Below are 17533 nucleotides of genomic sequence, written 5' to 3'. Positions count from 1 at the left end.
GTGCAAAATGAGACGTTAATTACTAAGCGACGGCCATTGAAACCGCTAACCCAGCGGGAAGATAGGTTCAGCTTTTGATACGGCTGTTACTCTGCAGACCTTAAATCATTGCCGTCATGTTGTGTTTTTTTCCATGGTGTTAGATTAGCTTCAGTATTATGTTATTGTTACATTAGTTTCTGTATTATGTTATCACATGTCTCATCTATATGTAGTGTGAACAAAAGACTTAGAGACAAGCACTGCTGCTCCAGTGTCCTTTCTTGGACAATGGCTGCATGGTTATGAGGCTAGATGTACATTAGGCTTTATTCACACTGTACATAGTGACCCCACCAGCAGAATAGTGAGTACAGCTCTGAAATATAATACAGGATATAACTCAGGATCAGTGCAGGATCAGTAATGTAATTTATATACATAGTGACCCCACCAGCAGAATAGTGAGTACAGCTCTGGAGTATAATACAGGATATAACTCAGGATCAGTACAGGATAAGTAAAATAATGTATGTACACAGTGACCTCACCAGCAGAATAGTGAGTACAGCTCTGGAGTATAATACAGGATATAACTCAGGATCAGTACAGGATAAGTAATGTAATGTATGTACACAGTGATCTCACCAGCAGAATAGTGAGTACAGCTCTGGAGTATAATGCAGGATATAACTCAGGATCAGTACTGGATAAGTAATGTAATGTATGTACACAGTGACCTCACCAGCAGAATAGTGAGTACAGCTCTGGAGTATAATACAGGATATAACTCAGGATCAGTACAGGATAAGTAATGTAATGTATATACACAGTGACCTCACCAGCAGAATAGTGAGTACAGCTCTGGAGTATAATACAGGATATAACTCAGGATCAGTACAGGATCAGTAATGTAATGTATGTACACAGTGACCTCACCAGCAGAATAGTGAGTACAGCTCTGGGGTATAATACAGGATATAACTCAGGATCAGTACAGGATAAGTAATGTAATGTATGTACACAATGACCTCACCAGCAGAATAGTGAGTACAGCTCTGGAGTATAATACAGGATATAACTCAGGATCAGTACAGGATAAGTAATGTAATGTATGTACACAGTGACCTCACCAGCAGAATAGTGAGTACAGCTCTGGAGTATAATACAGGATATAACTCAGGATCAGTACAGGATAAGTAATGTAATGTATGTACACAGTGACCTCACCAGCAGAATAGTGAGTACAGCTCTGGAGTATAATACAGGATATAACTCAGGATCGGGACAGGATAAGTAATGTAATGTATGTACACAGTGATCTCACCAGCAGAATAGTGAGTGCAGCTCTGGAGTATAATACAGGATATAACTCAGGATCAGTACAGGATCAGTAATGTAATGTATGTACACAGTGACCTCACCAGCAGAATAGTGAGTACAGCTCTGGAGTATAATACAGGATATAACTCAGGATCAGTACAGGATAAGTAATGTAATGTATGTACACAGTGACCTCACCAGCAGAATAGTGAGTACAGCTCTGGAGTATAATACAGGATATAACTCAGGATCGGGACAGGATAAGCAAAGTAAATACATTGTGGGGGGTATTTATCAATTTTGCCTGTTAACAGTTTCTTTTTACCCTTTTTTTTTTCACTTTGGTTTTCATGGACATGCACCAAATTTATCATTTGGTGCAAGTTGTTAGTAATTTTGGCTCAAATGTTGAAATCAGCTGTTCACAGCGCCTTTTACACAGAACTTACCACCACAGAGGACGCGTATTTTACCCTGTAGAGCAGCCATATTGGAGTCCCTCCTGCACTATTTTAGCAAGCGACATTAGTTATTTTCTTTTGTGGGGTTTATAGCCATCAAGTGAACTACTTGGGTAGTTTTTTTTTGTTTTTTTTGTTACTTTAGTGCAGTGGTCTTCGACAAGCGGACCTCCAGATGTTGCAAAACTACAACAGTTTTGTAGTTTTGCAACATCTGGAGGTCCGCAGGTTGGAGACCACTGCTTTAGTGCTTACCTTTCCTGAACCTGTGTGGCCATGTCCAATGCTGGACTAACGGAGGGTGAAGGTCCCTCAGAGACAACTATGTCGCAGGATAGTATTGAGCAGCCCTGGAGGTGTTGCTGCTTTCACCCAAAAAAAATGTAATATATTTTAACAATTTTACATTTTCTGACATTGGTGTGTTTTCCATGTGCAAAATTTCTTGGCGGTGATTTGCGTAAAAAAAAACGTGACTTGCGCCAAAATTGCGCAAATGATGTATTATTGACTAAAGTTAAAATCACACACAGGACCGTGTGATTTTGAGAAAGTTGTAAAAATGACAGTGGAGAAGATGCGCCAAACTTTGGCGCAAAAAGACACTGCACCAAAGTTACGTGAAAAAAAAAACATAATTCCTTTGATAAATACCCCCCAATATCCATCCCTCATGTAAAATGTCAAAAGTGAATATATACTTTAAAAGAAAAACTTATATTAAATTTCCCATTTCATAAATCAGTAGTGTATCAGTAATGCTATCAACATGTTTTCAGTGACCTAGTCCTGAATCTGATTCTATGGACCTAGATAGAAGCCATGTAGATTGGTTGGGACACACCGCTAAAAGGAGAACTGTATTGAATATGTTTCCATAAAAATGTAACTTACCTTCCAACAATCCCCCGTTGTGCAACTATCGGTGTCCCGGTCCTCTGGTGCTGGTCTTCTTCCTTTCCTCCGGTAGACGATGAGTCATACTGTGCTCAGGCTGAGAACACTGTCATGTAAGGAGCTTGGGCCCTGCCTTCTCCCTGCTGCATGGGCTTGTTACATGACATTCATCATATCACCGGCCGAGGCGGGACATCACTGCGGGCGGCGATACGCGGAGGAAAGTATGACTTACCGTCCCCAGGAAGAAGTCCAGCACCGGAGGCCAGGGATAAGGATATCCGCACAACAGGGGATCATAGGAAGGTGAGTTAAAGTTAGTTTTTTAGTTTTTGCAGCCCAGGCACATTTTCAGTACAGTTTTCCTTTAACATTAGGCCTCCTTTACATATATCAGAGATTTGTTGTCGTTTCCCTCCTGCATGAACCAGAGGGAAACTGATAGCAGACCTGATCCCATACATTAGAATGAGACAGTTCCCATGCATCCGGTGTCTCAGTTTGGACGCCGTATGGTTGGACACGTCGGAGGGGAGCGGACAGGGGAATGCATCTTGCTGCGATCCCCTGTCCACTAACACTGGATGCAGGATGCTAAACAACTGATGCATGTTGTCAATTGTAGCATCAGTTGTGTTGAGATTTAGGCTGGGATTGTGTATGCTGGACATATGTAATCCTAGTCTAATATTACGCTCCACAAAACAAGTTGTTCTTGAAAAACTGCTAATTCTCATTAAAGGAGTAGTCCAGTAGTGAACAAGTGGTGAACAACTTATCCCCTATCCTAAGGATAGGGGATAAGTTGCAGATCGCGGGGGTCCGACCGCTGGGGCCCCCCGCGATCTCCTGTACGGGGCCCCGGCAGCCCGCGCGAAGGGGGCGTGTCGACCCCTGCACGAAGCGGCGACCGACATGCCCCCTCAATACAACTCTATGGCAGAGCTGGAGCGCTGCCTTCGGCAATCTCCAGCTCTGCCATAGCAATGTATTGAGGGGGCGTGTCAGCCACGGCTTCGTGCGGGGGTCAACACCCGACATCTGGCCGGAGAGCCTGGCCCCCGTACAGAGAGATCGCAGGGGGCCCCAGCGGTCGGACCCCCTGCGATCTCAAACTTATCCCCTATTCTTAGGATAGGGGATAAGTTTTTCACCACTGGACTACCCCTTTAACTAATCCCGTAATACAGCTGTAACCCGGCTCTATGATGTCATGAAGCTGCAGGTTGGCTGCCATGTCCTTGCTGCCCCAGCCGCCCCTGTACTACAGTGAAGGCTTTTCATGTCTGCCATGTCTGAGTGAAGCTGTCAGGCTGGAGAGTGACTGTGTAAATTCAGCGTCACTGCTGGCACTTGGCAGATGGAAGTCGTCCAGCTCCCGAGTGCAGCACTTTCTATGCAGCGTCTGTGACTGTGTCATTACAGCTGGACTGACATGTTTCTGTCCGAGAGCCATTAGTAGCGACAGCTCTGAGGATGTTACATTCTGCGGAGCTGACAACTGTGGAATTGCAATTCACTAAAAATAGAAAAGCAGCAGACGGAGGGATGAAAGCGACGCAGAATGTAAAATAGCTGCACTGCCTGGATACAGGAGCGTGTGTGCTCCTCTAAGGTTTACATTGTTATTAGGATTGAGGCATACATTGTTATTTGGGGGGGAAATTAATCTTCCATATATACCATTTCTGTTATCACAAAGGCTGTGCCCTCCACCATCAAAAGGAAACTCCTGCGATAAGTATTCATTGAGGAATCATCTTTACTTGCACTTCGTTTGCTGAGCAGCGCCCTCTAGGGTATTTTTCACTTGGGGCAGATACTTACATAGGATGCAGAAAATCTGCAGTGTATCAGTAAAGTGGATGTGATCTATAGAAGCCTTGTTTACACACTGCAGAAAATAGCAGAAGTATACAGATAGAACTAGAGGGAGGTGTATAAATACTATATATCCTGATCCCATGGAGATAGCAGCAGCAGTATACAGAGAGAGATGAAGTTATATATCCACTCTGCATCCTGATGCCATAAAGAAAGCAGCAGTATACAGATAGAGCTGGAGGGGTATTACTACTTTGTATCCTGATTTCATAGCGATAGCAGCAGCAGTATAAAAGGTGGAGCTGGAGGGGTATAACTACTATATATCCTGATCCCATAGAGATAGCAGCAGTATACAGACAGAGCTGTAGAGGAGTTGTATAACTATTAAACAATGCTCAAAAAAATAAAGGGAACACGTAAACAACACAATGTAACTCCAAGTCACTGACACTTGTGTGAGATCCCACTGTCCACTCAGGAAGAACACTGATTGACAATCAATTTCACATGGAACAGACAACACGTGGAAATTATAGGCAATTACCAAGACACCCCCAATAAAGGAGTGGTTCTCCAGGTGGTGACCACAGACCACTTCTCAGTTCCTATGCTTCCTGACTGATGTTTTGGTCACTTTTGAATGCTGGCGGTGCTTTCACTCTAGTGGTAGCATGAGACGGAGTCTACAACCCACACAAGTGGCTCAGGTAGTGCAGCTCATCCAGGATGGCACATCAATGCGAGCTGTGGGAAGAAGGTTTGCTGTGTCTGTCAGCGTAGTGTCCAGAGCATGGAGGCGCTACCAGGAGACAGGTCAGTACATCCGGCGACGTGGAGGAGGCCGTAGGAGGACAACAACTCAGCAGCAGGACCGCTACCTCCGGCTTTGTGTAAGGAGGAGCAGGAGGAGCACTGCCAGAGCCCTGCAAAATTACCTCCAACAGGCCACAAATGTGCATGTGTCCACTCAAACGGTCAGAAACAGACTCCATGAGGGTGGTATGAGGGCCCGACGTCCACAGGTGGGGGGTGTATGAGGGCCCGACGTCCACAGGTAGCTAGACCTCATGTGGCTGGAGTTGCCTCCTTTATTGGGGGGTTGCCTATAATTTCCACGTGTTGTCTGTTCCATGTGAAATTGATTGTCAATCAGTGTTCTTCCTGAGTGGACAGTGGGATTTCACACAAGTGTCAGTGACTTGGAGTTACATTGTGTTGTTTACGTGTTCCCTTTATCCTTGTGAGCAGTGTATATATCCTGATCCCATAGAGATAGCAGCAGTATACAGATAGAGCTGGAGGGGAGGTATATAACTACTATATATCCTGGTCCCATAGAGATAGCAACAGTATACAGATAGAGCTGGAGGGGAGGTATATAACTACTATATATCCTGATCCCATAGAGATAGCAGCAGTATACAGATAGAGCTGGAGGGGAGGTATATAACTACTATATATCCTGATCTCATAGAGATAGCAACAGTATACCAATAGAGCTGGAGGGGAGGTATATAACTACTATATATCCTGATCCCATAGAGATAGCAGCAGTATACAAATAGAGCTGATGGGGGGGGAGGGTCAGGCTGTGGGTCAGTATGGTGATCACATGGCCCAGTAACAGTAATAAAACTCATGAATGCATCTGTGCTGGAATGAAGCAGATGGCGCTGTAGTACTAGTGGAGTGAGCAGGAAGAGGATCTGCAGCATGGAAATGTGTGTTGTGTTGTTACCCAATTGTTTTAATGGTCGTTCAGAATCGGAGATCGATCTGTTGCAGTTTTCCTCTGGAAATGTCCCAGTTCCACAACTGATGAGTTTAGATACTGAGGGGGGGGGGGGGGTTGTATACCCAAACTGCACCAAAACCCGCAGGAAGCCTTAGCCTCAGTTCACACAGGTTAGATCTATTGAGAATAACTGCTGCAGATAATATCACACATGGTAGGATGAGATACAGCAGCTTGGCAGACAGTATCACATATGGTAGGATTAGATACACAGCTCAGCAGACAGTACAACACATGACAGGATTAGATACAAAGCTCAGCAGACAGTATCACACGACAGGATTAGATACATTGGCCCAGTAGACAGTATCACACACGACAGGATTAGATACATTGGCCCAGTAGACAGTATCACACATGACAGGATTAGATACATTGGCTCAGTAGACAGTATCACACACGACAGGATTAGATACACTGGCCCGGTAGACAGTATCACTCATGACAGGATTAGATACACTGACCCAGTAGACAGTATCACACATGACAGGATTAGATACAAAGCTCAGCAGACAGTATCACACGACAGGATTAGATACATTGGCCCAGTAGACAGTATCACACACGACAGGATTAGATACACTGACCCAGTAGACAGTATCACTCATGACAGGATTAGATACACTGACCCAGTAGACAGTATCACTCATGACAGGATTAGATACACTGACCCAGTAGACAGTATCACACGACAGGATTAGATACACTGACCCAGTAGACAGTATCACACATGACAGGATTAGATACACTGGCCCAGTAGACAGTATCACACATGACAGGATTAGATACACTGGCCCAGTAGACAGTATCACACATGACAGGATTAGACACAGAATTCCTGTAGACAGTATCACACGATATGCTTAGATACAGCAGCACAGTACAGCATTATGATGAGGTAACGCACGGTGTTCCTGCAGTGATTTGCCGCCTCAGTGTGCACTGCGCTGTAGGTCACGCGTCTGTACCTCGTTCTCCGCTGTCTGTGAGGGCTCAGCTTTCCCGCCTCCTGGTTGTCATAGTTACACTGGCAGCGTGCTCACGTAGACGTGACTGCATTCGTTGCGTGTTTCTGTCACATGACCGGGACCAAGATGGCGCCCGTCGCGAGCTCTTTCGTGTAGTGAGGAGACAGAATCCGCCGCCATCGGCCCGGGGGTCGGTAACGAGCAGAGCGCCCCGTCCACACCGGGCATGAGAGGCGGCAGCCGGTCCCCGGAGCCCATCATTTCCCGCGGACGCCCCGGGGGCCATGCAGAGTGAGCGGAACGGCGGCCGCAGAGAGGAGGTGCGGGGGTTTGTTTACATCGGAGGGGGAGGGGAGAGGCATCCGTCCGGTACCGGCCCGTGTGACCCGTCTTATCCCCGTGTGACCCGTCTTATCCCCGTGTGGTCTGAAGCCTCTTTATCCTGTGTTTTATCTCCACAGACCTTCCTGAGGGTGCGGGCGAACCGGCAGACACGGCTGAATGGTGAGAACCCCGAACCGTGTATATGGTATAATGTATAACCCTGAACCGTGTATATGGTATAATGTATAACCCTGAACCGTGTATATGGTATAATGTATAACCCTGAACCGTGTATATGGTATAATGTATAACCCTGAACCGTGTATATGGTATAATGTATAACCCTGAACCGTGTATATGGTATAATGTATAACCCTGAACCGTGTATATGGTATAATGTATAACCCTGAACCGTGTATATGGTATAATGTATAACCCTGAACCGTGCATATGGTATAATGTATAACCCTGAACCGTGTATATGATATAGGGAACAAAACAGATGTCCAGCGCTGGATATGTGGTGAAATATTCTTGGCTCTTTATTTAAAGATAGACAGGATACACATAGTACAGGACACAAATCCTGACGCGTTTCACGCAGTGATGCACTTAGTCATGACTAAGTGCATCACTGCACGAAACGCGTCAGGATTTGTGTCCTGTACAATATGTATCCTGTCTATCTCTAAATAAAGAGCCAAGAATATTTCACCACATATCCAGCGCTGGACATCTGTTTTGTTCTCCATTGATTGCTCTGAAGCCGCCCCGGCGGGTCCGAGACGCAGGTGTGTTGGTCGGCTAGGAGTGGAGCTGTATACCCAGAATTTGTGTATATGATATAACCCTGAACCATGTATATAATATAATGTATAAGCTCTGCAAATACTCTATATAATATAATACTGGCAGACCCGGCTGAATGGTGAGAGACAACCCAGCACCGTGTATATGATATAATGTAACCCTGAACTCTGTATATAGTATAATGCTGTATAAAATATACATTTAGACTCAGCTGAATGGTGAGAAACCGTGGAAATGATAAAATGCAATCCCGAACTCTGAATATCATATAATGTATAACCATTGTATAGAATATAATACCGCCAGACCCAGAACCGTGTATATGATATAATGTAACCCTGAACTCTGAATATAATATAATGTATAACCATTGTATATAATATAATACCGTCAGCCTGGACCCTGTATAGCATAGAATGGATACTCTGGACCCTGTATAGCATAGAATGGACTCTCTGGACCCTGTATAGCATAGAATGGACTCTCTGGACCCTGTATAGCATAGAATGGACTCTCTGGACCCTGTATAGCATAGAATGGACTCTCTGGACCCTGTATAGCATAGAATGGACACTCTGGACCCTGTATAGCATAGAATGGACACTCTGGACCCTGTATAGCATAGAATGGACACTCAGGACCCTGTATAGCATAGAATGGACACGCTGGACCCTGTATAGCATAGAATGGACACGCTGGACCCTGTATAGCATAGAATGGACTCTCTGGACCCTGTATAGCATAGAATGGATACGCTTCACCCTGTATAGCATAGAATGGATACTCTGGACCCTGTATAGCATAGAATGGACACTCTGGACCCTGTATAGCATAGAATGGATACGCTGGACCCTGTATAGCATAGAATGGACACGCTGGACCCTGTATAGCATAGAATGGACTCTCTGGACCCTGTATAGCATAGAATGGATACTCTGGACCCTGTATAGCATAGAATGGACTCTCTGGACCCTGTATAGCATAGAATGGACTCTCTGGACCCTGTATAGCATAGAATGGACACTCTGGACCCTGTATAGCATAGAATGGACACGCAGGACCCTGTATAGCATAGAATGGACACGCTGGACCCTGTATAGCATAGAATGGACACGCTGGACCCTGTATAGCATAGAATGGACACGCTGGACCCTGTATAGCATAGAATGGACACGCTGGACCCTGTATAGCATAGAATGGACACGCTGGACCCTGTATAGCATAGAATGGACACGCTGGACCCTGTATAGCATAGAATGGACACTCTGGACCCTGTATAGCATAGAATGGACACTCTGGACCCTGTATAGCATAGAATGGACACTCTGGACCCTGTATAGCATAGAATGGACACTCTGGACCCTGTATAGCATAGAATGGACACTCTGGACCCTGTATAGCATAGAATGGACACTCTGGACCCTGTATAGCATAGAATGGACACGCTGGACCCTGTATAGCATAGAATGGACACGCTGGACCCTGTATAGCATAGAATGGACACTCTGGACCCTGTATAGCATAGAATGGACACTCTGGACCCTGTATAGCATAGAATGGACACTCAGGACCCTGTATAGCATAGAATGGACTCTCTGGACCCTGTATAGCATAGAATGGACTCTCTGGACCCTGTATAGCATAGAATGAACTCTCTGGACCCTGTATAGCATAGAATGGACACGCTGGACCCTGTATAGCATAGAATGGATACTCTGGACCCTGTATAGCATAGAATGGACACTCTGGACCCTGTATAGCATAGAATGGACACTCTGGACCCTGTATAGCATAGAATGGACACTCTGGACCCTGTATAGCATAGAATGGACACTCTGGACCCTGTATAGCATAGAATGGACACGCTGGACCCTGTATAGCATAGAATGGACACGCTGGACCCTGTATAGCATAGAATGGACACGCTGGACCCTGTATAGCATAGAATGGACACGCTGGACCCTGTATAGCATAGAATGGACACGCTGGACCCTGTATAGCATAGAATGGACACGCTGGACCCTGTATAGCATAGAATGGACACGCTGGACCCTGTATAGCATAGAATGGACACGCTGGACCCTGTATAGCATAGAATGGACACTCTGGACCCTGTATAGCATAGAATGGACACTCTGGACCCTGTATAGCATAGAATGGACACTCTGGACCCTGTATAGCATAGAATGGACACTCTGGACCCTGTATAGCATAGAATGGACACTCTGGACCCTGTATAGCATAGAATGGACACTCTGGACCCTGTATAGCATAGAATGGACACGCTGGACCCTGTATAGCATAGAATGGACACTCTGGACCCTGTATAGCATAGAATGGATACTCTGGACCCTGTATAGCATAGAATGGACACTCTGGACCCTGTATAGCATAGAATGGACACTCTGGACCCTGTATAGCATAGAATGGATACTCTGGACCCTGTATAGCATAGAATGGATACTCTGGACCCTGTATAGCATAGAATGGATACTCTGGACCCTGTATAGAATAGAATGGACACTCTGGACCCTGTATAGCATAGAATGGACACTCTGGACCCTGTATAGCATAGAATGGACACTCTGGACCCTGTATAGCATAGAATGGACACGCTATACCCTGTATAGCATAGAATGGATACTCTGGACCCTGTATAGCATAGAATGGACACTCTGGACCCTGTATAGCATAGAATGGACACTCTGGACCCTGTATAGCATAGAATGGACACTCTGGACCCTGTATAGCATAGAATGGACACTCTGGACCCTGTATAGCATAGAATGGATACTCCTCTGTTGGCGGGCGGGTGGAGGCCTCGCCTGTCCCCTCTGTGTTGGCGGGCGGGCGGAGGCCTCGCCTGTCCCCTCTGTGTTGGCGGGCGGGCGGAGGCCTCGCCTGTCCCCTCTGTGTTGGCGGGCGGGCGGAGGCCTCGCCTGTCCCCTCTGTGTTGGCGGGCGGAGGCCTCGCCTGTCCCCTCTGTGTTGGCGGGCGGGCGGAGGCCTCGCCTGTCCCCTCTGTGTTGGCGGGCGGGCGGAGGCCTCTCCTGTCCCCTCTGTGTTGGCGGGCGGGCGGAGGCCTCGCCTGTCCCCTCTGTGTTGGCGGGCGGGCGGAGGCCTCGCCTGTCCCCTCTGTGTTGGCGGGCGGGCGGAGGCCTCGCCTGTCCCCTCTGTGTTGGCGGGCGGGCGGAGGCCTCGCCTGTCCCCTCTGTGTTGGCGGGCGGGCGGGCGGAGGCCTCGCCTGTACCCTCTGTGTTGGCGGGCGGGCGGGCGGAGGCCTCGCCTGTCCCCTCTGTGTTGGCGGGCGGGCGGGCGGAGGCCTCGCCTGTCCCCTCTGTGTTGGCGGGCGGGCGGGCGGAGGCCTCGCCTGTCCCCTCTGTGTTGGCGGGCGGGCGGGCGGAGGCCTCGCCTGTCCCCTCTGTGTTGGCGGGCGGGCGGGCGGAGGCCTCGCCTGTCCCCTCTGTGTTGGCGGGCGGAGGCCTCGCCTGTCCCCTCTGTGGGGGCGGGCGGGCGGAGGCCTCGCCTGTCCCCTCTGTGTTGGCGGGCGGAGGCCTCGCCTGTCCCCTCTGTGTTGGCGGGCGGGCGGGCGGAGGCCTCGCCTGTCCCCTCTGTGTTGGCGGGCGGGCGGGCGGAGGCCTCGCCTGTCCCCTCTGTGGGGGCGGGCGGGCGGAGGCCTCGCCTGTCCCCTCTGTGGGGGGGCGGGCGGGCGGGCGGGCGGGCGGAGGCCTCGCCTGTCCCCTCTGTGGGGGGGCGGGCGGGCGGAGGCCTCGCCTGTCCCCTCTGTGGCGGGCGGGCGGATGCCTCGCCTGTCCCCTCTGTGGCGGGCGGGCGGATGCCTCGCCTGTCCCCTCTGTGGCGGGCGGGCGGATGCCTCGCCTGTCCCCTCTGTGGCGGGCGGGCGGATGCCTCGCCTGTCCCCTCTGTGGCAGGCGGATGCCCCGCCTGTCCCCTATGTGGCGAGCGGGCGGGCGGAGGCCCCGCCTGTCCCCTATGTGGCGAGCGGGCGGGCGGAGGCCCCGCCTGTCCTCTCTGTGGCGGGCGGGCGGAGGCCCCGCCTGTCCTCTCTGTGGCGGGCGGGCGCCCCGCCTGTCCTCTCTGTGGCGGGCGGGCGCCCCGCCTGTCCTCTCTGTGGCGGGCGGGCGGAGGCACCGCCTGTCCTCTCTGTGGCGGGCGGGCGGAGGCCCCGCCTGTCCTCTCTGTGGCGGGCGGGCGGATGCCTCGCCTGTCCCCTCTGTGGCAGGCGGATGCCCCGCCTGTCCCCTATGTGGCGAGCGGGCGGGCGGAGGCCCCGCCTGTCCCCTATGTGGCGAGCGGGCGGGCGGAGGCCCCGCCTGTCCTCTCTGTGGCGGGCGGGCGGAGGCCCCGCCTGTCCTCTCTGTGGCGGGCGGGCGCCCCGCCTGTCCTCTCTGTGGCGGGCGGGCGGAGGCACCGCCTGTCCTCTCTGTGGCGGGCGGGCGGAGGCACCGCCTGTCCTCTCTGTGGCGGGCGGGCGGAGGCCCCGCCTGTCCTCTCTGTGGCGGGCGGGCGGAGGCCCCGCCTGTCCTCTCTGTGGCGGGCGGGCGGAGGCCCCGCCTGTCCTCTCTGTGGCGGGCGGGCGGAGGCCCCGCCTGTCCTCTCTGTGGCGGGCGGGCGGAGGCCCCGCCTGTCCTCTCTGTGGCGGGCGGGCGGAGGCCCCGCCTGTCCTCTCTGGGGCGGGCGGGCGGAGGCCCCGCCTGTCCTCTCTGGGGCGGGCGGGCGGAGGCCCCGCCTGTCCTCTCTGGGGCGGGCGGGCGGAGGCCCCGCCTGTCCTCTCTGGGGCGGGCGGGCGGAGGCCCCGCCTGTCCTCTCTGGGGCGGGCGGGCGGAGGCCCCGCCTGTCCTCTCTGGGGCGGGCGGGCGGAGGCCCCGCCTGTCCTCTCTGGGGCGGGCGGGGCGGGCGGAGGCCCCGCCTGTCCTCTCTGGGGCGGGCGGGCGGGCGGAGGCCCCGCCTGTCCTCTCTGGGGCGGGCGGGCGGGCGGAGGCCCCGCCTGTCCTCTCTGGGGCGGGCGGGCGGGCGGAGGCCCCGCCTGTCCTCTCTGGGGCGGGCGGGCGGGCGGAGGCCCCGCCTGTCCTCTCTGGGGCGGGCGGGCGGGCGGAGGCCCCGCCTGTCCTCTCTGGGGCGGGGCGGGCGGGCGGAGGCCCCGCCTGTCCTCTCTGGGGCGGGCGGGCGGGCGGGCGGAGGCCCCGCCTGTCCTCTCTGGGGCGGGCGGGCGGGCGGGCGGAGGCCCCGCCTGTCCTCTCTGGGGCGGGCGGGCGGGCGGGCGGAGGCCCCGCCTGTCCTCTCTGGGGCGGGCGGGCGGGCGGGCGGAGGCCCCGCCTGTCCTCTCTGGGGCGGGCGGGCGGGCGGGCGGAGGCCCCGCCTGTCCTCTCTGGGGCGGGCGGGCGGGCGGAGGCCCCGCCTGTCCTCTCTGGGGCGGGCGGGCGGGCGGAGGCCCCGCCTGTCCTCTCTGGGGCGGGCGGGCGGGCGGGCGGAGGCCCCGCCTGTCCTCTCTGGGGCGGGCGGGCGGGCGGGCGGAGGCCCCGCCTGTCCTCTGTAAAGCTTTGGTGCGGATCCGTGGTTGCCGCCCTGAGGTGAGGATGGCGGGCGGGCGGAGGCCTCGCCTGTCCTCTCTGTGTTGGCGGGCGGGCGGAGGCCTCGCCTGTCCTCTCTGTGTTGGCGGGCGGGCGGAGGCCTCGCCTGTCCTCTGTAAAGCTTTGGTGCGGATCCGTGGTTGCCGACCTGAGGTGAGGATGGCGCTGACCTTGCAGTCCGTGCTCTTATTGCTTCCCCTCCTTGTAGTAGGAGCCGGTGAGGCGGTCGGCACGCCCTGAAGTTTTACACCGTAATGATGTGAAGACCTTTTCCAGAGAATGTTCACATTATGACGGCTCAACCCTTCACCTGCGACCGCGAGGCTGGAATAATAATAAAAGATCAGCGGCGCAGCTTCATAGGGAGCGCCGACCCCCACCGCTCCGCGGCCCACGTCAGATTCATGTTTCTTCACTTTTGATTAGTGAGAGAAGGTGGGAAACGCTGGAAGATGACAGACGGAGGGATTGTGAGCTGATGAGAGATGATTTCACCGATCAGGATTAATTAGTCACTGCGCTCGCCTGAGCCACCCCTCCGGAAGAGCCAGACGGGCACTCGGAGCCTTTGGGATCATCGTGTCTAGAGTCTCTCTTGGTGACATTTCCTCATGATTTCCAATGCATTCCACCAGAGCACAATGTGCTGCAGAAGCATGCAGGCCTCCGACCCCGTTCACACGGTGCAGCGCAGTCCTCCGACCCCGTTCGCACGGTGCAGCGCGCAGTCCTCCGACCCCGTTCGCACGGTGCAGCGCGCAGGCCTCAGGCCCCGTTCGCGCGGTGCAGCGCGCAGGCTTCAGGCCCCGTTCGCGCGGTGCAGCGCGTAGACTCTGCTTCCAGTTTCACCCTTGCTGTTGTAAAATCTGTATCAAAATCCAAAACATTTTTGAAATTCCCAGTGACTAATTTATAGCAGACAATCTACCCCACGTACTCTAAGGCCTGCGGGGCGCTCACATGTACAGGGCATCTGCCAATCTACCTAATGTACAAACAGATGTGGAATTCCTATCACCCGACGCCCTGGACTTGCAGTTCCGGACGCGGGGCAGTTGAATTTTTCCGGCCCTTAGCCCACCTTCGCACTCAGCAGTCTGTATGGAGCGGGCTCTAAAGGGACATGTGATTGCTCCCTGGTGGTCCAGTGGAGTGGATCGCTCCCCCAACCCCCCCCCCCCCCCCGCAGCGATTCAATATAGAGGGTTTGCTTCTGTTCCCTGCTGTCCCGTGGCTCTGTCATTGAAAGAGCCTAGTCCGGCCAGGATCTATCAATGAAGCACAGAGCACACAGATCATTGGAGTTCAATAGAACTCTATTGATCTGTATGAGGGACCTTATGATTCCTTCTAAAAGTCTAATAAAGTGTAAAAAATAAAAAAATTTAAGACATGAACTCCTTCCATGGTATAAGTTCAAACCACCCCCTTTTCTATATAAAAACATGTAAACATAATAAAAATACATATTTAGTATCGCTGCGTGCGTAATTGTATGAACTATTCAAATATCACAGTACGTATCTCATACGGTAAATGTAAAAAAAAATACCAAACCACAGAATAGCAATTTTTATAATATCCCCGGGAAAAAAAAGTTTTAAAAGCGATTTAAAAATTCAGATCAATACCAAAATGGTATCGATACAAAAAATTTGCCCTCATACAGCCTAGTATGCGAAAAAAAAAATTTTTAAAAGCTACAGGGGTCAAAAAGTGGCAATTAAATAATTTTTTTTAAAGTTCAGAATTTTTTTTTAAATGGTAAAACATGACAGAAACTATAGAAATCTGGTATTGCTGTAATAAGGCGACCTAAAGTATCAAACTAACCTGTTACCTCAACCTCAAGGTAAATGGCGCAGAAAAGAAAACCACCAAATCTGCAAAATTATCTTTTACTATTTCAATTTCACTTCACCGATTAATTTTTTTTTATATATCTATCTTTATATAATTATATACATTATTTTTTTGTATTTTTTTTCTTTGTTCGGAGAACTTGTTATTGAAAAATTAAAAGGTATCATTATAGTAGGTAGTTATGGCTATTAATGGGCGAGGAGGAAAAATGAGAGAGTAAAAGCAAAAATTGGTCCAGACAAGCGGATCGTCATGAGGGACAAGGAGATTTTGCTCCGTTTTCATCCTGTGGACAAGTAGTTTTTTTTATTAAATTTCCACACCCCTGTACAAAGCTCCGGGGGCCGTCACGTGTACACCCAGCCGTAGTGATTACATTGTATTACTGTATTTATCGGCATATAACACTCACCCCCATTTTAACAGGGAAATTTAAGTTAAAAAAAATAAAATGTTAAATAAATGACTTGGACTAAATGCCACATCATCCCCCCCAACTTTGTTTTCTTCTGCACCTCAGTTTGGTCCCGTCCCCTCCAGTGCCACATCATTCCTTCCCTTTTGTCAGTCCCTGTTCCACATTTACCCCTCTCATTGCCACCCCCCATGTCTCATCATTTCCCCCTGTCATAGTCCACCACCACTAGCCATACAGACATTAAGCATTTAGTGCCTCCCCCCCCCCATCATGTTCCTCCTATGCTATTCTTCCCCTCCCTCATCATTCCCCCTTTTCCCTAGTTAGTTATTTTCCTTACCTGGCTGCGCTCGCAGTCTTGCGGGCTATGTGGTCATGAAGCAGATTAATGACGTCCTCTCCTGGCTCCTCTGCGCGGCATCAGGGACATCACTTTTCATTTCCTGCAGCCATTGCTAGTCAGAGTTTGGAGTGCGGCGACTGCAGGAAATGAAAAGTGACTTCTCTGATGCCGCGCAGAGGACGTCACTCATCTGCTTCACTTACCACAGCCCACAAGACCCGCTGCCTGACCTGGCCTGCCGAAGCGCAGCCAGGTAAGGAAAATAAAAAAAAACTATGAAAAGCAGGGAAAAGGGGGAATGATGAGGGAGGGGGAGGTAAGAAAAATTTAAAGCAGAGCTGGGAGGAGACACCGCTGGTCACTGATTTAAAGTGGCCGCGGTGTGCTGCTCATACTTAACAAGCAGCCGCTTTAAATCAGTGACCAGAAGATTTATCGGCGTATAACACGCAGGCAGGCTTTTTGCCTTAAATTTTAGTTTTAAATGTGCTTGTTATAAGCTGATAAATACGGTATATCTAGTCATTCTTCTGTAAAGACTGTGCTGTGCCATGTGTGTCGCCGTGCCGTATGTGTCAGACCTTATGATATGATTGACTAACCAGAACCTTTTCTCTTTCTTTCTGCCTTCACAGCCCGAATTGGAAAGATGAAGCGGCGAAAGCAAGATGAGGGACAGGTATGTCCGCTCTGCAGTCGGCCATTGTCTGGATCCGAGGAGGAGATGAGTAGACATGTGGAACTGTGTCTGGCTAAGGTAGAGGAGCAGGGAGGCCTTGTAGCCCCCTCAGTCTTCTGTCACTTCCCTGTCTAGATCACCTCTGCTTCCTTACTCTGGGCCTGTGTAGAGTGTCAGCTCTGCAGCCCCTTGTGCTCTCCCTGTTGTCTCTTCTGGGGGTCTCTCCTCCCCGCAGGCTGGGTCTTCTGTCACTAGT

The 17533-nt window shown here is 51.3% G+C and overlaps 1 protein-coding gene across 5 annotated transcripts in view; it reads left to right on the top strand.

The window, feature by feature from the left end:
• Positions 1-17533, top strand: part of RNF220 (ring finger protein 220) — a 255224-nt gene that overhangs the window by 199337 nt on the left and 38354 nt on the right. For 3 of the 5 annotated variants that reach the window (XM_056533141.1, XM_056533143.1, XM_056533146.1), the window contains exons 6-7: positions 7712-7754; positions 17234-17355. In XM_056533141.1, coding sequence (XP_056389116.1) covers positions 7712-7754; positions 17234-17355 — 165 coding nt within the window. The remainder of the gene's footprint in view (positions 1-7711; positions 7755-17233; positions 17356-17533) is intronic. The other 2 variants (XM_056533144.1, XM_056533145.1) reach the window with 1 other exon arrangement.

This window comes from Hyla sarda, chromosome 7, assembly GCF_029499605.1.
Source record: "Hyla sarda isolate aHylSar1 chromosome 7, aHylSar1.hap1, whole genome shotgun sequence".
In the NCBI taxonomy this organism is placed as follows: domain Eukaryota; kingdom Metazoa; phylum Chordata; class Amphibia; order Anura; family Hylidae; genus Hyla; species Hyla sarda.
Note: the sequence above shows the minus strand (reverse complement) of the source record. Positions and strands in the feature narration are given on the sequence as shown.